This window comes from Dermochelys coriacea, chromosome 6, assembly GCF_009764565.3.
Source record: "Dermochelys coriacea isolate rDerCor1 chromosome 6, rDerCor1.pri.v4, whole genome shotgun sequence".
NCBI lineage: Eukaryota > Metazoa > Chordata > Testudines > Dermochelyidae > Dermochelys > Dermochelys coriacea.
The window spans coordinates 37451564-37470333 of record NC_050073.1 but is presented as its reverse complement, the minus strand read 5'-3'; the positions used below and the strand labels follow the sequence as shown (position 1 = coordinate 37470333).

General features: G+C 39.0%; 1 protein-coding gene across 1 annotated transcript in view; it reads right to left on the bottom strand.

Moving 5' to 3' along the window:
• The window catches only part of DCDC1 (doublecortin domain containing 1), a 421814-nt gene that overhangs the window by 47322 nt on the left and 355722 nt on the right, over nt 1–18770 (bottom strand). Inside the window, 5 exon segments of the mRNA XM_043516908.1 lie at nt 833–1018; nt 1862–2032; nt 8773–8887; nt 11209–11412; nt 12864–13022. Coding sequence (XP_043372843.1) covers nt 833–1018; nt 1862–2032; nt 8773–8887; nt 11209–11412; nt 12864–13022 — 835 coding nt within the window.

Here is an 18770-nt window from a genome sequence, read left to right as displayed (position 1 = left end):
ATTAAGAAAAAGACAACAATAATTTTATACAGATTTTAAACTTGGCAGTTAGTACATTCCCAGAATGAGAGACAGTGGTGGAGTCTCTGCATACATGTCACATGCCATGTACTGCAGCAATGACCAACCTATGACACATGCATTAATTAGCAGTAACATGCAAGGTTTTTTTTTTAGAGTACCTATGTTGCTGAGTGAATAGGAGCCCCCACCTCCCAACACACTTTCTTCTGGAGAAGGTGGAATTATGGGTAGTCATATCCTCTCAGAATAGGATCAATGGTAGTGGTGAGAACTTTCACTCACTACCCGGAGCTGGAATGAGTGGTGTGGGGAACATACCGACAGAGGCCTTTAGTATCCCATAGGAACACTTGAAGAGGAAGGAAGCAGGGCAAACTTTCAGAAGACTCCCAACCCCTCATCCATCGTAACCATGGCCACTGTTTCTCTGCATTCAATCAATGGCCTGAAAAGTGTAGGCCCTGGAACACTGAGAACCTGATCTCAAAAAACTAGTGGTTGATTGTAAATGTCTAGCCCTTTTCCAGGGTTGGAGTCCAAAGAGAGGGGATATGCCAGTCCCCTATTCATCCATGGGTACCATGATAATATCCACACTGGCTCCATTCCCACTGACACCTGCAAAACCTTCCTGATCTGTTCATCTGTGAACAGTAAAACTGAAAGACTATATGAAGGTTTACAGTTTGTTCAAGTGAAGATAGCAAAGTTCTGCAGTAGTCTAATAATGTACTATGAACATTTTCAGGTTATTTTATAATCCTGAGTCTACAGTACAGCTAATAGGACAAATTAAAAAAATACAAACCTTCCTCACATTAACACTCTTAAAAGGCCCCAAGGAGAAATGACTTGCTTCCTCAGCGCCAGCGGCACAGAAGAATATGCTACCTGTGGGTAACTTTTTCAGTTCTTTTTTTCCTCTTTTGGCCCTTGCACAAGCCAAACATATCATGAACTTCTGCTTTCCACTGGGTGAAAGAAAATAGTAACCCTAAAAAGAATGGGAAACAATGGTTTCAATGTTTTAGAGTATCCAGATGTGCAACAGTTCAGTTATCTAATTACTTCCTATAAGTATCCAGGATTTCCTCAACACAAGTCCACCTTTGCTAACCTTCCTGATGTTGCCAGTTAGGATACATGAATAGCTGTTGTTCATTTCAAATGAGACAAGGACACAAATGGCTTTGGATCTTCAGCCCTCGTCTCTGGACACTGCAAAATGGAACTGGTGTTGGAACAGACTAGAGAAATTGTGACATCAGAGGTGAGTGACTGACAATGTACTTTTATTTATTACAAATCTATGGATAGTGACATAAAATTTGACTGGGGATTTTATCATTGTTTAACCATGACCTGTTTCACAGCCATGATATCATACTTAGGTAACAGAAACTTCTACAGACATGACTGCTCAATATATTACTTTACAAAGTACTTTTTTTGCTAGCAGGAAGAGAAGATTATGCACCGACACCTGAAGTGGAGCACTCACAGGGACAGCACTTGAAGAAAAAGTGAAATATATGATCTATCCATTTCAGATAAATATAAATATATAGAAAAGGAGTACTTATGGCACCTTAGAGACTAACAAATTTATTAGAGCATAAGCTTTCGTGAGCTACAGCTCACTTCTAATAAATTTGTTAGTCTCTAAGGTGCCACAAGTACTCCTTTTCTTTTTGCGAATACAGACTAACACGGTTGCTACTCTGAAACCTATAAATATATAGGTATACGTATAAACAGTCTTGCCTATTGTCTGCATTGACAGTGGATTAAACTTCCGTCTGTCAACTTTTACATACCTTAAAAATATTTTACTTACCGGCTGGTCTATTTTTTCTCTGCTGGTCACAGAGAATGTGCACACAGAAGCATGATTTGCTGCTGTAATTTCTTGATCCAGTACTGTGCTGTAAAAGGCACTAAATACTCCTGCATTTTCCATGTAATGCCACTTTTGATTGGCAGCTCCATTGCTGTATTCTTTATAATTCTGTCAAAACATAAAAGATAAATCCTATTCCTACACAATAGCATTCTTCTATGCTGTTTAGGAAAGACAGAAATAAAGGTAAAGGTGGTGGAGTAGCATTGTATATCAATGATGAGGTAGAATATAAAGAAATAAGAAGCGATGCAATGGATAAGACAGAATCCATCTGGGCAAAAATTACACTGGGGAAGATAACTAGTAGAGCCTCTCCTACAATAGTGCTTTGGGTGTGCTATAGACCGCCCAAATTAGATCCGGATATGGATAGAGCCCTTTTTAATGTTTTTAATAAAGTAAATACTAATGGAAACTGCGTGATCATGGAAGACTTTAACTTCCCAGATATAGACTGGAGGACCAGTGCTAGTAATAATAACAGGGCTAAGATTTTCCTAGATGCAATAGCTGATCGATTCCTTCATCAAGTAGTTGCTGAACTGACTAGAGGGGATGCCATTTTAGATTTGGTTTTGGTGAGTAGTGAGGATCTCATAGAAGAAATGGTTGTAGGGGATAATCTTGGTTTAAGTGATCATGAGCTAATTCAGTTCAAACTGAACGGAAGGATTAACAAAATAAATCTGCAACTAGGGTTTTTGATTTCAAAAGGGCTGACTTTCAAAAATTAAGGAAATTAGTCAGGAAATTGGATTGGACTGAAGAACTTATGGATCTAAAGGTAGAGGAGGCTTGGGATTACTTTAAATCAAAGCTGCAGAAGCTATCGGAAGCCTGTATCCCAAGAAAGGGGAAAAAATTCATAGGCAGGAGTTGTAGACCAAGCTGGATGAGCAAGCATCTTAGAGAGGTGATTAAGAAGAAGCAGAAAGCATACAGGGAGTGGAAGATGGGAGGGATCAGCAAGGAAAGCTACCTTATTGAGGTCAGAACATGTAGGGATAAAGTGAGACAGGCTAAAAGTCGAGCAGAGTTGGACCTTGCAAAGGGAATTAAAACCAATAGTAAAAGGTTCTATAGCCATATAAATAAGAAGAAAACTAAGAAAGAAGAAGTGGGGCCGCTAAACACTGAGGGTGGAGTGGAGGTTAAAAATAATCTAGGCATGGCCCAATATCTAAACAAATACTTTGCCTCAGTCTTTAATAAGGCTAAAGAGGATCTTAGGGATAATGGTAGCACAACAAATGGGAATGAGGATATGGAGGTAGATATTACCATATCTGAGATAGAAGCGAAACTCAAACAGCTTAATGGGACTAAATTGGGGGGCCCAGATAATCTTCATCCAAGAATATTAAAGGAATTGGCACCTGAAATTGCAAGCCCATTAGCAAGAATTTGTAATGAATCTGTAAACTCAGGAGTTGTACCGAATGATTGGAGAATTGCTAATATAGTTCCTATTTTTAAGAAAGGAAAAAAAAGTGATCCAGGTAACTACAGGCCAGTTAGTTTGACATCTGTAGTATGCAAGGTCCTGGAAAAAATTTGGAAGGAGAAATTACTTAAGGACATTGAAGTCAATGGTAAATGGGGCAAAATACAACATGGTTTTACAAAAGGAAGATCGTGCCAAACCAACCTGATCTCCTTCTTTGAGAAAGTAAAGAATTTTTAGACAAAGGAAATGCAGTGGATCTAATTTACCTAGATTTCAGTAAGGCATTTGATACCATGCCACATGGGGAATTATTAGTGAAATTGGAAAAGATGGGGATCAATATGAACATCAAAAGGTGGATAAGGAATTGGTTAAAAGGGAGACTACAACGGGTCCTACTGAAAGGCGAACTGTCAAGTTGGAGGGAGGTTACCAGTGGAATTCCTCAGGGATCAGTTTTGGGACCAATCTTATTTAATCTTTTTATTACTGATCTTGGCACAAAAAGTGGGAGTGTGCTAATAAAGTTTGCAGATGATACAAAGCTGGGAGGTATTGCCAATTCAGAGAAGGATCGGGATATTATACAGGAGGATCTGGATGATCTTGTAAACTGGAGTAATAGTAATAGGATGAAATTTAATAGTGAGAAGTGTAAGGTTATGCATTTAGGGATTAATAACAAGAATTTTAGTTATAAGCTGGGGACACATCAATTAGAAGTAACGGAAGAGGAGAAGGACCTTGGAGTATTGGTTGATCATAGGATGACTATGAGCTGCCAATGTGATATGGCTGTGAAAAAAGCTAATGCGGTTTTGGGATGCATCAGGAGAGGTATTTCCAGTAGGGATAAGGAGGTTTTAGTACCATTATACAAGGCACTAGTGAGATCTCACCTGGAATACTGTGTGCAGTTCTGGTCTCCCATGTTTAAAAAGGATGAATTCAAACTGGAGCAGGTACAGAGAAGGGCTACTAGGATGATCTGAGGAATGGAAAACTTGTCTTATGAAAGGAGACTTAAGGAGCTAGGCTTGTTTAGCCTAACTAAAAGAAGGTTGAGGGGAGATATGATTGCTCTCTATAAATATATCAGAGGGATAAATGCAAGAGAGGGAGAGGAATTATTTAAGCTCAGCACCAATGTGGACACAAGAACAAATGGGTATAAACTGGCCACCAGGAAGTTTAGACTTGAAATTAGACGAAGGTTTCTAACCATCAGAGGAGTGAAGTTTTGGAATAGCCTTCCAAGGGAAGCAGTGGGGGCAAAAGATCTATCTGGCTTTAAGATTCTACTCGATAAGTTTATGGAGGAGATGGTATGACGGGATAATGTGAGTTTGGTAATTAATTGATCTTTAAATAATTAGGATAAATAAGCCTAATCCCCTGAGATTAGATGGATGGGATCTGAGTTACCCAGGAAAGAATTTTCTGTAGTATCTGGCTGGTGAATCTTGCCCATATGCTCAGGGTTTAGCTGATTGCCATATTTGGGGTCAGGAAGGAATTTTCCTCCAGGGCAGATTGGAAGAGGCCCTGGAGGTTTTTCGCCTTCCTCTGTAGCATGGGGCACGGGTCACTTGAGGGAGGATTCTCTGCTCCTTGAAGTCTAAAACACGATTTGTGGACTTCAATAGCTCAGACATACGTGAGGTTTTTCGTAGGAGTGGGTGGGTAAGATTCTGTGGCCTGCGTTGTGGCAGGAGGTCGGACTAGATGATCAGAATGGTCCCTTCTGACCTTAGTGTCTATGAATCTATTAATCTATTCAGTATTTGGCATGAATGTCTTGTGCTGTTTAAAAAAAAAAAAGCTTGTTTTTCAGATGAGACTTTAAATACTCAAGTCCTGTCTGTTCTGTTTGGACACTAATCATCTCATGACACTTTAAGTAAAAGTAGGTATTTGCCCCAGTATCCTTGACAAATTTTCCCCCTGCACTCAGTATGTATGGTGGATTGTCTAATCTTCTACTATTGAGGTGGCTACATTTCAGAAGTGGTGTATGTACATCAGCAGTTTTAAAGTGCTGTGCAATTCTTTGGGATAAAAGGGGCGCTAGAAACAAAATGTTGTTAATAAAATAGACAATATTAGGTAAGTGAAAAAGTGAACTAATCAGCATAGGTGTCTGCCATCAACATCTTGCCATCAGAGATGGGCAGTCTTTAAACCTGGCCTTCTTTCTGGGATCTGCCGTCATGGCAGAAGACCCAAATAACCCAACAAGGTCATAAGAGAACAGAAGACAGGAAGGGTGGATAAGTGGTTAGGGTGTTCGCTTAGGAGACCCAGGTTCAATTCCTTGCCTCATAATGGACTTCCTATGTAACCTTGGCAGTCACAAAGGTTGGATTAATTAAATGGGAGTTAGGTGCATAAATACTGTTGAGGGCTAGGTTCCTGTGTCTCAGTTTTGTGCCTATAAAATGGGGATAATAGCATTTCCTGTCCACACCAGGCTTTTGTGAAAACAAATGCATTAAAGATTGTGAGGCATCCTCACGCTACAGTAATGGGAACCATATAAATTAGACAGATAACGTTGATTCGTGGAAATGAAGTTCTGGAAACCCTCTGATGTATTGCTTCCTTTGGAGACACTCCTCAAATTAAAACAAACATTATATCTTAATTATTTATGACAAATTTATATATGACTAAGGAGAGAAACAGAAAAAAATGTCAACAAGCTAAGAAAGTTGAGGGATTAGAAAAAGTTCCAATTTACAGTTGGAATGAACTCAGTGTGCATAGGGGACTCTGCTTTTTTATGTAACCTAGCTTGAGTCAAAAGTTCATGTGTCTCCCTACTCAAATGGTCAGAGCTTTCCAGAGGCTCCCTGGTTTTGGTGTAATTCACAGGTGTATATCAATACTGGGGATCTCTGCTGACAATACTTAAAAGAAAAGGAATCATTCATAGAATCAATTTATTTAATTTTATTTAATTTCTGTGGCTGTTCCCTATATAATTATATACCATGTGTCATTCATAACAGGCCTATTGCTATTTTTCAAAATATGTCACATTGATATTTTCACCCAATCTTTTTAGTCAATTCCAGAACCCCAAGAGCATATTTATATAGACAATATTTTATATTATAGTTGACGTGATAGTTTCTGCTGGTCTAACAGGCATTCTTTAATACTATGCAGGTAAAGAAATGTAAGTACTTAGAATCATTTTTGGCATATAAAATGATTTAATTTAATAAAAAAAATATCAAACCCTCCAGGGAAAACAAGCCATTACAACAACAACTTTATCATGCATGGCAGCTTGCTGCATGAAATATGAATGGGAAGCCATATGGAATTTCAAGATTTTGCAAAATCCTCAGACTATTGTTTGGAGTTCACAAAAACCATGAGTTCATGAATCTTTTTTCCTGTAATTTAAAACTCTTGGGGTCAATTCAGAAGGGAGTATAAGTAAGTCCTGAAAGAGTCTAAACCGAAGTAGCTGGTATTGCCTTCTGCATCTCCCCTTCAACATGTATGTTACAAGAAAACAGACTGCCTCTTGTCTCCCTTTCACCCACATTCACTTACCATATCATGTCTACAATTGGTCCAATGATTCCGAGTGTAAGTGAGGCTCAGTTGGTATAACTCACATATCAAGAAGCCAGAATAGAAGAGTTTACTGAAACTAGCAGCTAACAGGACGATGTAAGAAGATGTAAGTTAAAGCAGGCTACCCTCCATTTTACACCTTCTCATTCCTTCTTCTGGTAATTAGTGTGTAAGTTACAACAACAAAGTCCTTCATACATCCTTACACAGGTAATAGGTCTAAGAAAGTCTAACTCAGTGTAAGGGAATCAAAGTGTAAGGAAGTTTAGTTTACATCACCTTACACTTCATTTCAGAGTTTGGGTAATTGCTTTGTAGTTATTTAATTTTTTAAAAACACAACTTTCTAGCATTTTCTTTGCCTGTGTATTAGCGATAATAAACTCTGAAAAACACAAGTGGCTTCCTGGTACATGGCAATATCAATTCCATAATTATTTGTAAAAAGAAAAGGAGTACTTGTGGCACCTTAGAGACTAACAAATTTATTTGAGCATAAGCTTTCGTGAGCTACAGCTCACTTCATCAGATGCATTCAGTGCATCCAATGAATTGAGCTGTAGCTCACGAAAGCTTATGCTCAAATAAATTTGTTAGTCTCTAAGGTGCCACAAGTACTCCTTTTCTTTTTGCGAATACAAACTAACAGGGCTGCTACTCCGAAACCTATAATTATTTGTATATTCCTTTCTCTGATCCTTTTTCCCCATCTCCCTCTAAATTTGTTCTTCACTCATCCATCTCTGTTCCATTTTCAAAATATTGTTTCATTGGCAATAGTCCTCTGAACACAGAATGGCGGAGAGCATTCAAAATTAGGCAAAACAAGTTCAACTATTCCCAATACGAAGACATTAAGGGTTTCTATAAAAGATGTGCAATTACTAATAATGTCTCTGCTGAGCAAAAAGCTGAAAACAATGGGCAAAATAAGCAAGTCTTCCCTTTTGATTTTAAAGAGTGCAAGAATGGCAGTATCACTGAGAACAATTGGCATATACAAAGAACTTAATTGAGCTGAATAGGGAAGGGCTCACCAGAATCAATTTAACATTTCTCACTTTTATTATATTGCATGAACTTTAAAATATTTGTCACAAACCAAAGGCCTGATTCTGCAAGCTGTAATGCATGTGACTAATCCATTTGATGGAAATTATTATGTGAGTAATTTCCACCAACTGGCCTTAATTGCTGCAAGAAATAAAAGATAAAGCTTTTATAAAAAGAGTGGAAGTACACACAAAATACTTGAAAAGCAAATTGATTTTCAATAAAAACTAGTTTGGGGGAAAATATACTGTACATATTTTATGAAACTGATTGCACTACTAAATGTCAGATTGTGACAATTTTTATTTCATTGACTGATGTCATAAAGGCATTGACAAAGATAACTGCAATTGTTTATATTCAGTATTAGAGAACGAAGCTGTAACCCCATATTTATCAGTTGCATTAAAGACTCAGTGGCTGATTCTGACACACTGTTACTCACAATTCAACACACCGACTTTAAATGTTCCTTATTTTAAAACTAATATGCAGGAAACTTTACCTTGGCATTTCTGGACTCAGGAATGTAACTTTCATGTTGTTTTTATTGATAATTTATTGGATAGAATCTTTTAAATCTTTGCAACAGCGGTAGCTCTGGGACTTCCTGTGTTATCTATAGTATACAAAGCACTATTAAAAGAAAATATTATTTAAAGCTGAATCGGTATCTGAATACAACTGGATCCTGGGCCTACATCTAGGTGTACAGCAAGAATTTTTGTCTCTTCTTTTAAATGCAATCTCTTACCTGCAGAACAACAGCACATCGTTTCATGTCCAGTGCACATTTTGAATATCTAGTCTGTGTGCTGGGCATTGACACTGCTAGCACTAGATTTGGATCACTCATCAGATGAAATGTCCTAAGAACAGAAAAATAACAGTGACACTATAATGTAAAAACGCAAATATTTTTACAGAGGGCCTAAATACATTAGGCTTTCTCCTAAACTACTCTTACTGCTAGAGAACACGAGTGATGCCGCAGTAATGCACACTTTTATGAAGAAGCCTTGACAGAAGGATTATTAGCACATACCAAAATGCTGACATACCTCTTTGTGGGTTTGATTCACTAGTATCTAGTTCATTTTGAGTTTCAGATTTACCCCAAACCCTAGATTCAAAGCACAGTTTGAGTAAACCAATTACAAACTTGGTGAGTTTCTCTCTTTCTTCACAAATGCTCTGGCACTATCCCTTGCCTGACAGGACACCCTCTTCCTTCCTCGAACACAATCTGCCTCACTCCCGCATTTTCGGAGAATCACCCTTTCCTCCTCTCATCCTCAAAAAAAGGCTTCAGGCCCAAAGACAGGAAGATATGTGCATGCCACCCTCCCTGAACACACCATGGCTAGAGACACTTCTCCACCTTCCCTGAACACACGATGGCTAGAGACACTTCTTCTCTGACCTGGTAACATGTCAGTGGCATTTTACTCCCATCCTGACATCTTCAGTGGGCTCCCAGCTGTTCCCTACCTTCTGTTGAATGCTTAGGGGTTTTCCTGCTAGCATGCAGTTCAGTCTGGGATAATTTCTCATGCACAGACTGAAGTAGAGCCAACAAAGTATAGTAACCTCAGCTGAACTAGGATTAAATGCTGTTCTTCACATTAACATGAGAAAAGCTTATCTAACGCAAACAAGTTCTTATAGTCTTAACTTTACATCCAGCTAATAGTACATAAATCACTGCCTATTCCAAGACACATGAGAAAGCTCTGTGTTCTTAATAGCACTGAGAGTCCTGCATTGTTACGTGAAGGGCTACTCTCTAGCCATACCCAATACCCCTTCCTAAAAACAGCAGAACTCCATGTGCAAAAACTCCATGTGCAATGCTGCTAGTCCCTCAGATGCAAGAAGAGCATGTCAGGCTGGCCACTCATCTGCTATGGATATAGAGGAGAAGGAGCTTGCCTTGCTAAAACCACAGAGACTCCAAATGGGACAGCAGGACAACTACCTGGCTCCTGACATTCTGGGTTGCATGTGGGGGCAAAGACAGGAGAAAATGAGGTGAGAAGGAGATAAAAGAGCACAGGTTCTACTAGGAAAACACTTAAAAGTAAAGAGAGGGAGTCTTGTCCTGTTGGTGGGAGGGTGATAATGTGGGACCAGAAGCTTTCTCTGGGTTCATACCAAAATAGGCATTCAGGCCAATTTCCCTTGGCTTTAGGATTTGATGCAAAATGGTTGCAAAAACTGAGATATAATAGATTTTGGGGGATATCCACTAACCCTTTTAACACAGAGACAAAATAGAAGGATTTTAAAAGGAAGACGATTCTGTGTTCTTGGGATCCAAGCATAATCTGTTTTACTGTATGCTTTGTCCAATATGAAGCCTTGAATTAGGAGATTAAAAAGGGATGGAGCAGATGGAGACAGACACTTTTCTCTCTACTCAAGACTGCTGCTTTGATTTTATACTGCTAGTGACGGAACGGTGCAGTTTTTCTCTCTTCATAAACCCACAATTTGTTTAACGTATCCTTTGTCATTCTGCTGCAGTGGATTTCACTTCTCAGGGGAAAGAAGTGGAGAAGGAAAGATGAGTAGTGTACTATACAGCAGTCTATAAAGCTAGTGGCATTTTAAGCATGCTTAGTATGTCATTGCATTCAAAGGTGAATGACATATGCATGCTGAAGTTTTCCTTTTCTGTTTTTGAAGGACACAGTGCTTCTGGATTCCTCAAATCAGCACTGGTCTGGAGCTCCAGTATAGCGCAATACATTGTTTCATAGTATCCATATTTTGATCCTTTTGATTTAGGCTGAGTGGTCTGTGGGGAAGAGTGCACTTCACACTGCTGTCCCCCTTGTGGTTGATTTAAGGAGCCCTCATGGGAGTGGTGAGGGTTTCCCTTGATTGGAGGGATTGTTGCTTTGATATAGGTCTTTTAAAGCTCTCTATCTTTAGCTTTCTACACTAGAGATTCATTTATGAGATTCTTTGATGGAAATTAATGGCTAGTAAGACAAGAAAATGATCAAAGAAGAACTATTGAAACCCTATTAAAAATCCTAAACCTAGTTCTTTCCCATTCAACACACTAAAAATAACTTCAATAACTAGGTAACAGTCCACAGAGCTGGAATTGTGTTTTCATGTATGATACATAAAGCTTCCCTTTATAACATTTAGTCTTATATATCAGTGAACATGCTTGTACCTGTCATGATCTCTCCATATCCAGTGCTGATTGGTATCATCAGATTTCTTTTCCATCAAAACAACTTCAGTCCCAGCATGCAGGTTAGCATCCTGTACCCCCAAAACAAGCCCTGGGAATGCATAGTTTATAATCTGTTTGTCTCTAAACTCAAACTGCTTATGGTGAGCCTTCTGCAATTCTGTATTCAGCTTTGGTTGAGGTCTGAATAAACAAAATTAGGGTTAGGTGTTTAGCGTTAGAAAAATGCCCTATTAACTTAACATGACTTACACCCAACACTTATGACAAGTAGATTTTGCAGAATCTTTGTTAACTTGTCTGACCGTGTTCTTAACTATAGAACAAATGACCGGGAGTACATCAAGGGACTGGGTATGTGAGGGCAGGGAGAGGAACAGAGGGTGGACAAAGGAAAAAGTAGAATGAGAGGGCTAACATAGGGAACGCTATTTCCAAGACAAAGGTGAAAAGCATACTGGAACTCATTGCCATTAGTTCTACTATACTGGCTCGCTGAAAAGGCACAAAGAGGCAAACATCACCTTAATTTGGTTGTTTATGCCTCTATCTGCTTTTGTAAAAACTGGAATAAATGTGCGATGGACAATAAGGGCTAATTTGAATGTAGTCCAGCATGCCTCTACATCCTTGACTTTTAAATAGTTATTCTAGTAAAACTAGTTACATGCAGGTAACATGCAGATAAATAACAGGCAATTTTGAACTTCACAGAAATAAATGAATACATCCTAAAGTTATGGTGGCAACAAATTCCAGAACAGTAGTGCTCAAGTGAGCTCAAGTTAATGATATCACTTGATCTCAGTGTATTTTTCTGAATGACATTTTTACTGCTTTTCATTTTAATGTAATTTATGGATTTCCTTTCCTACCCATATTTTCAAGTTCTTCTCTTTTCCCTTTTTATTATCTATCCACTCTCCATATTCCATACTCCTGCCTTTCTCCTTACATTTTTTTCCTCTTATTTCTTGTCCCTGATATGCTACCTCTCCTTTGGCTGGGAGACACTTCCAAATGGCCATTAAATGCCCTGAATATCAAGGCCTGATTTTTAAAACCCAGACTCCTATCATGTACCTGCAATTTGGTGTGGCATATAACTTGGGGCACAATTCCCTGGGGAAACAAATAAAAATATATAGATTGCATTTGGCAACTAGGTCTTTAGGGACCCGATATGATGTCCACTGAAATCAATGTAAAGACTCACAATTACACCAATGGACATTGGATGAGGCCCTATATGTCTACATTCTTCATTTGTGCCCCAAATAGCTGTTCACAAAACTAAAAGAAGACGAGGTTGAGGCACCTTTAAAAATTAGGTGGAAAGGATTATTTTTCAGTTAATGTCATAGGAAATTAGATATTAATGGGAGATTTGGATCTAACTGCTTATATATATTTCTAAAAGTTTCTTCATAGAAGACTAAATTATCTTACAGTGGTAAAGTCCTATTATTATTAAAAGGAGTTCTTCCTGAGTAAGGAAATGCAGGAGATGTGTGAATAAATACAAGGAAGCAGAGCTTGGTATGGTGTGTGGGTCTGTGACTTTTTTGTCAGGTTCAGTATTACATTGTCCAAATGTGTATCAATTATATTGTAAAAGTATAATTATTTCTTACCTGTACTTCTGAAATAACTCTGAATTTTCACAGAATTCTTTATCCTTGTCCTTTGAAAAACTGTCATCATCATGAAAATCACAGGAAATTTCCTGCCAGGAATATTTGGATTTCATATGCCAAGCATCTGTTTTAAGATGTGATTTTGCATGTGAATTACTGAAAAACAAACCACAAAACGGGAATTTGGAAAACTAACAGAGATACTTTACAAGGTAACTAGAAGTAAAAGAATTAGATGTTGCATTCGTGCATCAATGAAAGTTTTTTTCTGAGTAAAAATTGAAGGATTTGCACTGTAATTTGTATAATAAGGTCCACAGGTATGGAAAATCTATTATAAACATATAGGATGAAATCCTAGACCCCCTGAATCTATGGTAAAACTTCCATTGACTTCCCTAGATTGTACCTAGGGACTTTCCATAAAGTAACCAAGATTTTTGTTCTCATCACATAAGAAATTTCCTAATCACACAAAGCATTATGTGTAACGCTGACACTAAAATGAACAGAAAGTCATGCTTTTGTACAGAGTTGTATGAACTTCTCCTAGACTGGTGGACTAGTCCAGCTCCCACTGAAATTAAGAGAAAGAATCCCACTGACTTCGCTGACAGCTGGCTCAGGCTCTAGCAGAGTGGCCCCTTCAGGTATTCTTCCACATTTACTTTGAGCAATGTTGTTTCACAAATTTGTACAACACTGACTATTATCCTATTAGACAGCATTACTTGCTAGTATCTGATGTATAATTTTATATTATATACATTTATAATTGATTCTTTGCTTTCATATAGTATTTGAAGCCTGCTCGCCAACCTTTAATAAAACAGTGCCATCTATCGCCATAATTAGTAAATGCAACCTCTTTCTAGAGTGTCACTATTAACTGAACACACTTCAAGCTTTTCACATACCTCTGCTGTTTTAACATTTCTTACACTGTCTGAAAAAGAAATCGTTATTTCTGTTTTTCGCTAATATAACTACATTAATTTCAGTGGAATTTCACCAGTTTAAACTGGATTACTGGAATGTTGAATCAGGCCTGATGTTTTTACTTTGAAATAATTTTGTTAAGGATCTAATGGGATTATGCAGCAGAATAAGAGTTTTTTAAAATTTGTTACAGAGATTAAGATGGACTCTGTGTCTACTTGAGCATTGGGTAAAGTAAATACAGACAATACAAAGAAGCAGAAAGAGCCTAATAGAACAGTAAATTGACTTAAAATTCACACATTTGGAGAAATTTTGGAGAGATGTGAGCTTGCTGCATTATGGGGGGGGGTTGGTTTTTACTTGCATTTCTACTGCTCTGAACATTGTTAGAGTTTTATCTTACACCTTTACATAACACTATTTTACTGTTCTTTTTCCTTTACTCAACATTCATTGTGAGATCTTATTTGTGATAGTTGTGGGAGAACCCAAGATCCTATTCCTTAATTAATGATTTTTTCAAATGTATTTGGATACTTTGAATTACCCAGGCTAAGCTCACTTGACCTCCGCCTTACGCTGCAGAACGTATAGGAGGTTTAATGTATAGACTTTCTTAAATGATATAAATATCAATAATATTAAAATCAAAATTGCTGTGGAAATCATTTTGTTTTAGTCTAACATTAGCTCTCCCAACTTCCTTTTCTCTTACTATAGCTAACCTAATTAGCTTTGTGAGCCACAGTTCTCAGAGACTGATCCAGTGATTGTTAAAGTCAACAGAAAGGCTCTCATTGACTTCAGTGAATGTGGGATCCAGCCAATAGGCTTGATCTTGCAAGGTGCTGACTGTCCTTGTATACTGAAGGTTTATTTTTTGCTAATTAAAATGATTCCTGTTATTGTTACATTTTTATACTTAAAATTGATTCTTTTTTATTTTGACGGAAAATATGCAACATTTCAAAGCTTCACAGCCACACTATTGGATCTGCAAAATATCATGAAAACAAGAACTTTGGGCAAAAACAATTTGCGAAAAATGTGACAAAAAGTCTTCAGGTTTCAGAGTAGCAGCCGTGTTAGTCTGTATTCGCAAAAAGAAAAGGAGTACTTGTGGCACCTTAGAGACTAACAAATTTATTAGAGCATAAGCTTTCGTGAGCTACAGCTCACTTCATCGGATGCATTTCAGTTTCACACTCCTCAAATTATTGCTATTGTAAATGCATTTTAATCTTGCATTGGAAATGGATTAGACAAAATAGATGTAATGAAGTAGAGATTTTGGGAAATCTTTGTACAGTAGGCAGCGACATTCATCTCAAATGGAGTAACATTAATTATGCTGCGAAAGATACATGTTACAAAGATTTGAGTGAACTGCAGAATGAGAGAACGTTATTTTTTAAAATGCACTTTCAATGGACGTTTGAATTATAGGCAATCTTTGCACTACTGTATGCTTTACTTTCTTGTAATTCTATTACAAGTCAGTAGAAGTCAGTATGATGAAGAAAATCTCTAAACTGGCTTGTACAAACCCAATTTTTAAAGGCTGTGGAGTATAACAGTTTTACTACTAAAAGACAATCTGTGAAAATCTACTCTTTTTATCTAAGGACCAACCAAAAGGACCATACCCTTCTCTTCCATCTATATTCTATTAAAACACATCTACAAATCCAACTTGTGTTACCTTTTAATAATCCTCTTGTCATAAATATAAAGGGAAGGGTAACCACCTTTCTGCATACAGTGCTATAAAATCCCTCCTGGCCAGAGGCAAAGTCCTTTTACCTGTAAAGGGTTAAGAAGCTAAGATAACCTCGCTGGCACTGACCAAAATGACCAATGAGGAAACAAGGTACTTTAAAATCTGGAGGGGGGGGAACAAAAGGTCTGTCTGTCTGTGTGTGATGCTTTTGCCTGGAACAGAAAAGGAATGGAGTCTTAGAACTTAGAAAGTAATCTAGCTAGATATGCGTTAGATTTCTGTTTTGTTTAAATGGCTGGTAAATAAGTTGTGCTGAATGGGATGTATATTCCTGTTTTTGTGTCTTTTTGTAACTTAAGGTTTTGCCTAGAGGGAATCTCTATGTTTTGAATCTAATTACCTTGTAAGATATTCACCATCCTGATTACAGAGGTGATTCTTTTACCTTTTCTTTAATTAAAATTCTTCTGTTAAGAACCTGATTGCTTTTTCATTGTTCTTAAGATCCAAGGATTTGGGTCTGTGCCCACCTATACAAATTGGTGAGGATTTTTATGAAGCCTTCCCCAGGAAAGGGGGTGTAGGGCTTGGGGGGATATTTTGGGGGGAAAGATGTTTCCAAGTGGGCTCTTTCCCTATTCTTTGTGTAACACTTTGGTGGTGGCAGCATAAGGTCCAAGGACAAAAGGTAAAAGTTTGTACCTTGGGGAAGTTTTAATCTAAGCTGGTAAAAATAAGCTTAGGGGGTCTTTCATGCAGGTCCTCACATCTGTACCCTAGAGTTCAGAGTGGGGAAGGAACCTTGACACCTCTAATAATAATAAACCATGCTTTCTGCAATTATGAACCACATATTTTTTAGTTTTGCAATATCAGATGTATATCTGAGTTGAAACCCAGATGTATAATTCAAATTTGTAAAGTTAATAGGTCATAGGTGGAGTGTTTTCATTTAAATCTCTTTAATATATTGAAATAAAGAGTATCATAGCTTTTTACTTATATCAATCATATAAGCATTGCATTATACTCATCAGTAAACTCATTCCCTCTCTAACAACTAATCCAATAAATTAATTCTTATTTCTTAATAGGCTTTGCCAAATAAATTTGAAAAAAACCAAACTGTTTGGAAACTTAACCCAAACCCAACCCAATCTTTTTGAAGGTTCAGAAAACTGTGGCAATATTTTTCAGTGTTCATGTTTGTTTATGCACTTCGGCATTGCTTCATTTTGGCCAAAACAGGAAGCAAGAAGAAGCAAAATAGCATGGAAAAGGACATCCTAGGAGTATTATGCCCATCCACAGGTAAGAAATCACTTAAAATCTTGCAAGTGTAAGGGGACTGTTGCCCCCTTCCTAACATTCAGTGGGGGTGTTTTGGTTGGCTAGCTCCCAGTACTAAAAGGGGAAGGATCTATGGGAAATCAGGACCCTGAGACTGATAGTCCCCAGGAACAATGGGGAGAGGGCAATGCTCCAGGTCAGCCTGAATGACAGGGCGGGTAGGCTAATCAGGTAGTCAGGGGACAAGGGAGGTCCCGTCCTCCATGTGAGCTGGATTTGCCTGGGTCAGACAGAGTGGGGCCAAGCTAAGAAGAAAGCAGGGGCTCAATCTAAGCTGGGGAGCAGAGTTGTGCCAGAGCTAGAGGGACCGAAAAGCAGCCCAGAGAGAGCAGACCTGGTCCTGGGAGCAGAGCTGCAGTCCCAAAGCCAGAAGCACAGCCCAGAGAGAGCAGACTTGCCCTGGGAGCAGAGCTTCAGCAACCAGAGCCAGAGGGGCCAGAAAAGCAGCCCACGAAACAGGTCAGTGCTGGGAGCAGAGACACAGAAGCAGCCTGCAGAGCAGACCTGTGCTGGGAGGAGAGCGGTAGCAACCAGAGCCAGAGGGGCCAAAGAAGCAGCCCAGGGAGCTGGAGGCAAAGCAGCAGAGACAGAGTGGTAGAGCTGGGGCTGGAGCAGTCTGGAGCTTGGTGCAGTGAGCAGCTGGGGAGAGTGAGGGGACCCTGGGCAGCGGGCCCAGCACAGGGAGATGCCTCAAGAGGCTCTGCAGGCCAGGCTTGGATCGTAACCCCGACACGGGGGAGACACTGGGAAAAAGGGTCCTACCACTTAGAGCCTGAGAGCGTATGGCCACCACCAGAGCAAGTGTCCAACCCACAGCATCCCTACAACACAGCTGGGGCCTGAGAAGAAGGCCTGGGACTTACACGGAACAGACTGTGAACTGCCCTGACATTCCAGAGACACTATTTGTGATGTTCCCTGCCACAGTGCGGGTTGATGTGTTTCCTTTAACCTTTCCCATTTTTCCTTATTCTTTTTAAAATTAATTGTTGATTAAATAACTTGCATTTGCTTTAAATTGTATGTAATGGTCAGAGAAGTGCCCAGTGCAGAGAGAGTACCCTGGAGTGGGGACACCCTAGGAGACCACAGCAGGGTTGGGCATTGAGCCCCCCAGGAATCCTGAGCCCAACCTTGTTCGGGTTATGAGGACTCTGCCAGCTATGAGTGTGGAAGGGGAGCCCTCAAGGGCAGGGAGGCCACTCGGTAAAGGAAGGGGGAGCAAGGACTTAGATCCTTTCGCTAGCCCACTTCACCGGGATAGTGCAGAAGCCAGGAAAGTTCCCCACAATAGCAAGACTATTCCCCCACTTACACAAGAACTTGTTCTGATGAGACTTTAAAACTGAATTCCAGACCAAAATGGTTTAGATACATTCTATCAATTATGCAAACAACTAGGACCTTACATTTTTTTTGATGTTCATACATCATTCAGTATGTTCTTTAAACTGGGGGAACAATTTTTCAAACTTGTGTGCCAAAAGTTAGATATCTAAATCAATATTTAGGTACCCAAACAACTGGTCTGCTATTCAAAGTGCTCATGCACTTAATTCTCATTAAGGCCAATATTCAACACCTCTGAAAATGAGACCAACTTATCTGAGTGCCTAAACATGGATTTTAGGGCCCTGCTTTCAGTTCAGATGAGTTGCAGCACAAAGAGGATGTAATGCTGCACTGAAGAGTTAGTCTGGGGTTCTTCTATCAGAGAAATTCCCAGTGGTGTGAAACCAGGCCTTACAATGCCCAAACTTGTATGAGGAGCTGGTTGGAGCAGATGCACCTTTGCCTTACTCCACTCAGCTGCCCCCAGTGTGAGCTCAGTTGAGAATGGAGTCCTTAGAACATGAACTCAGGCACTCATGTTTGAAATTCTGCCTTTGAAT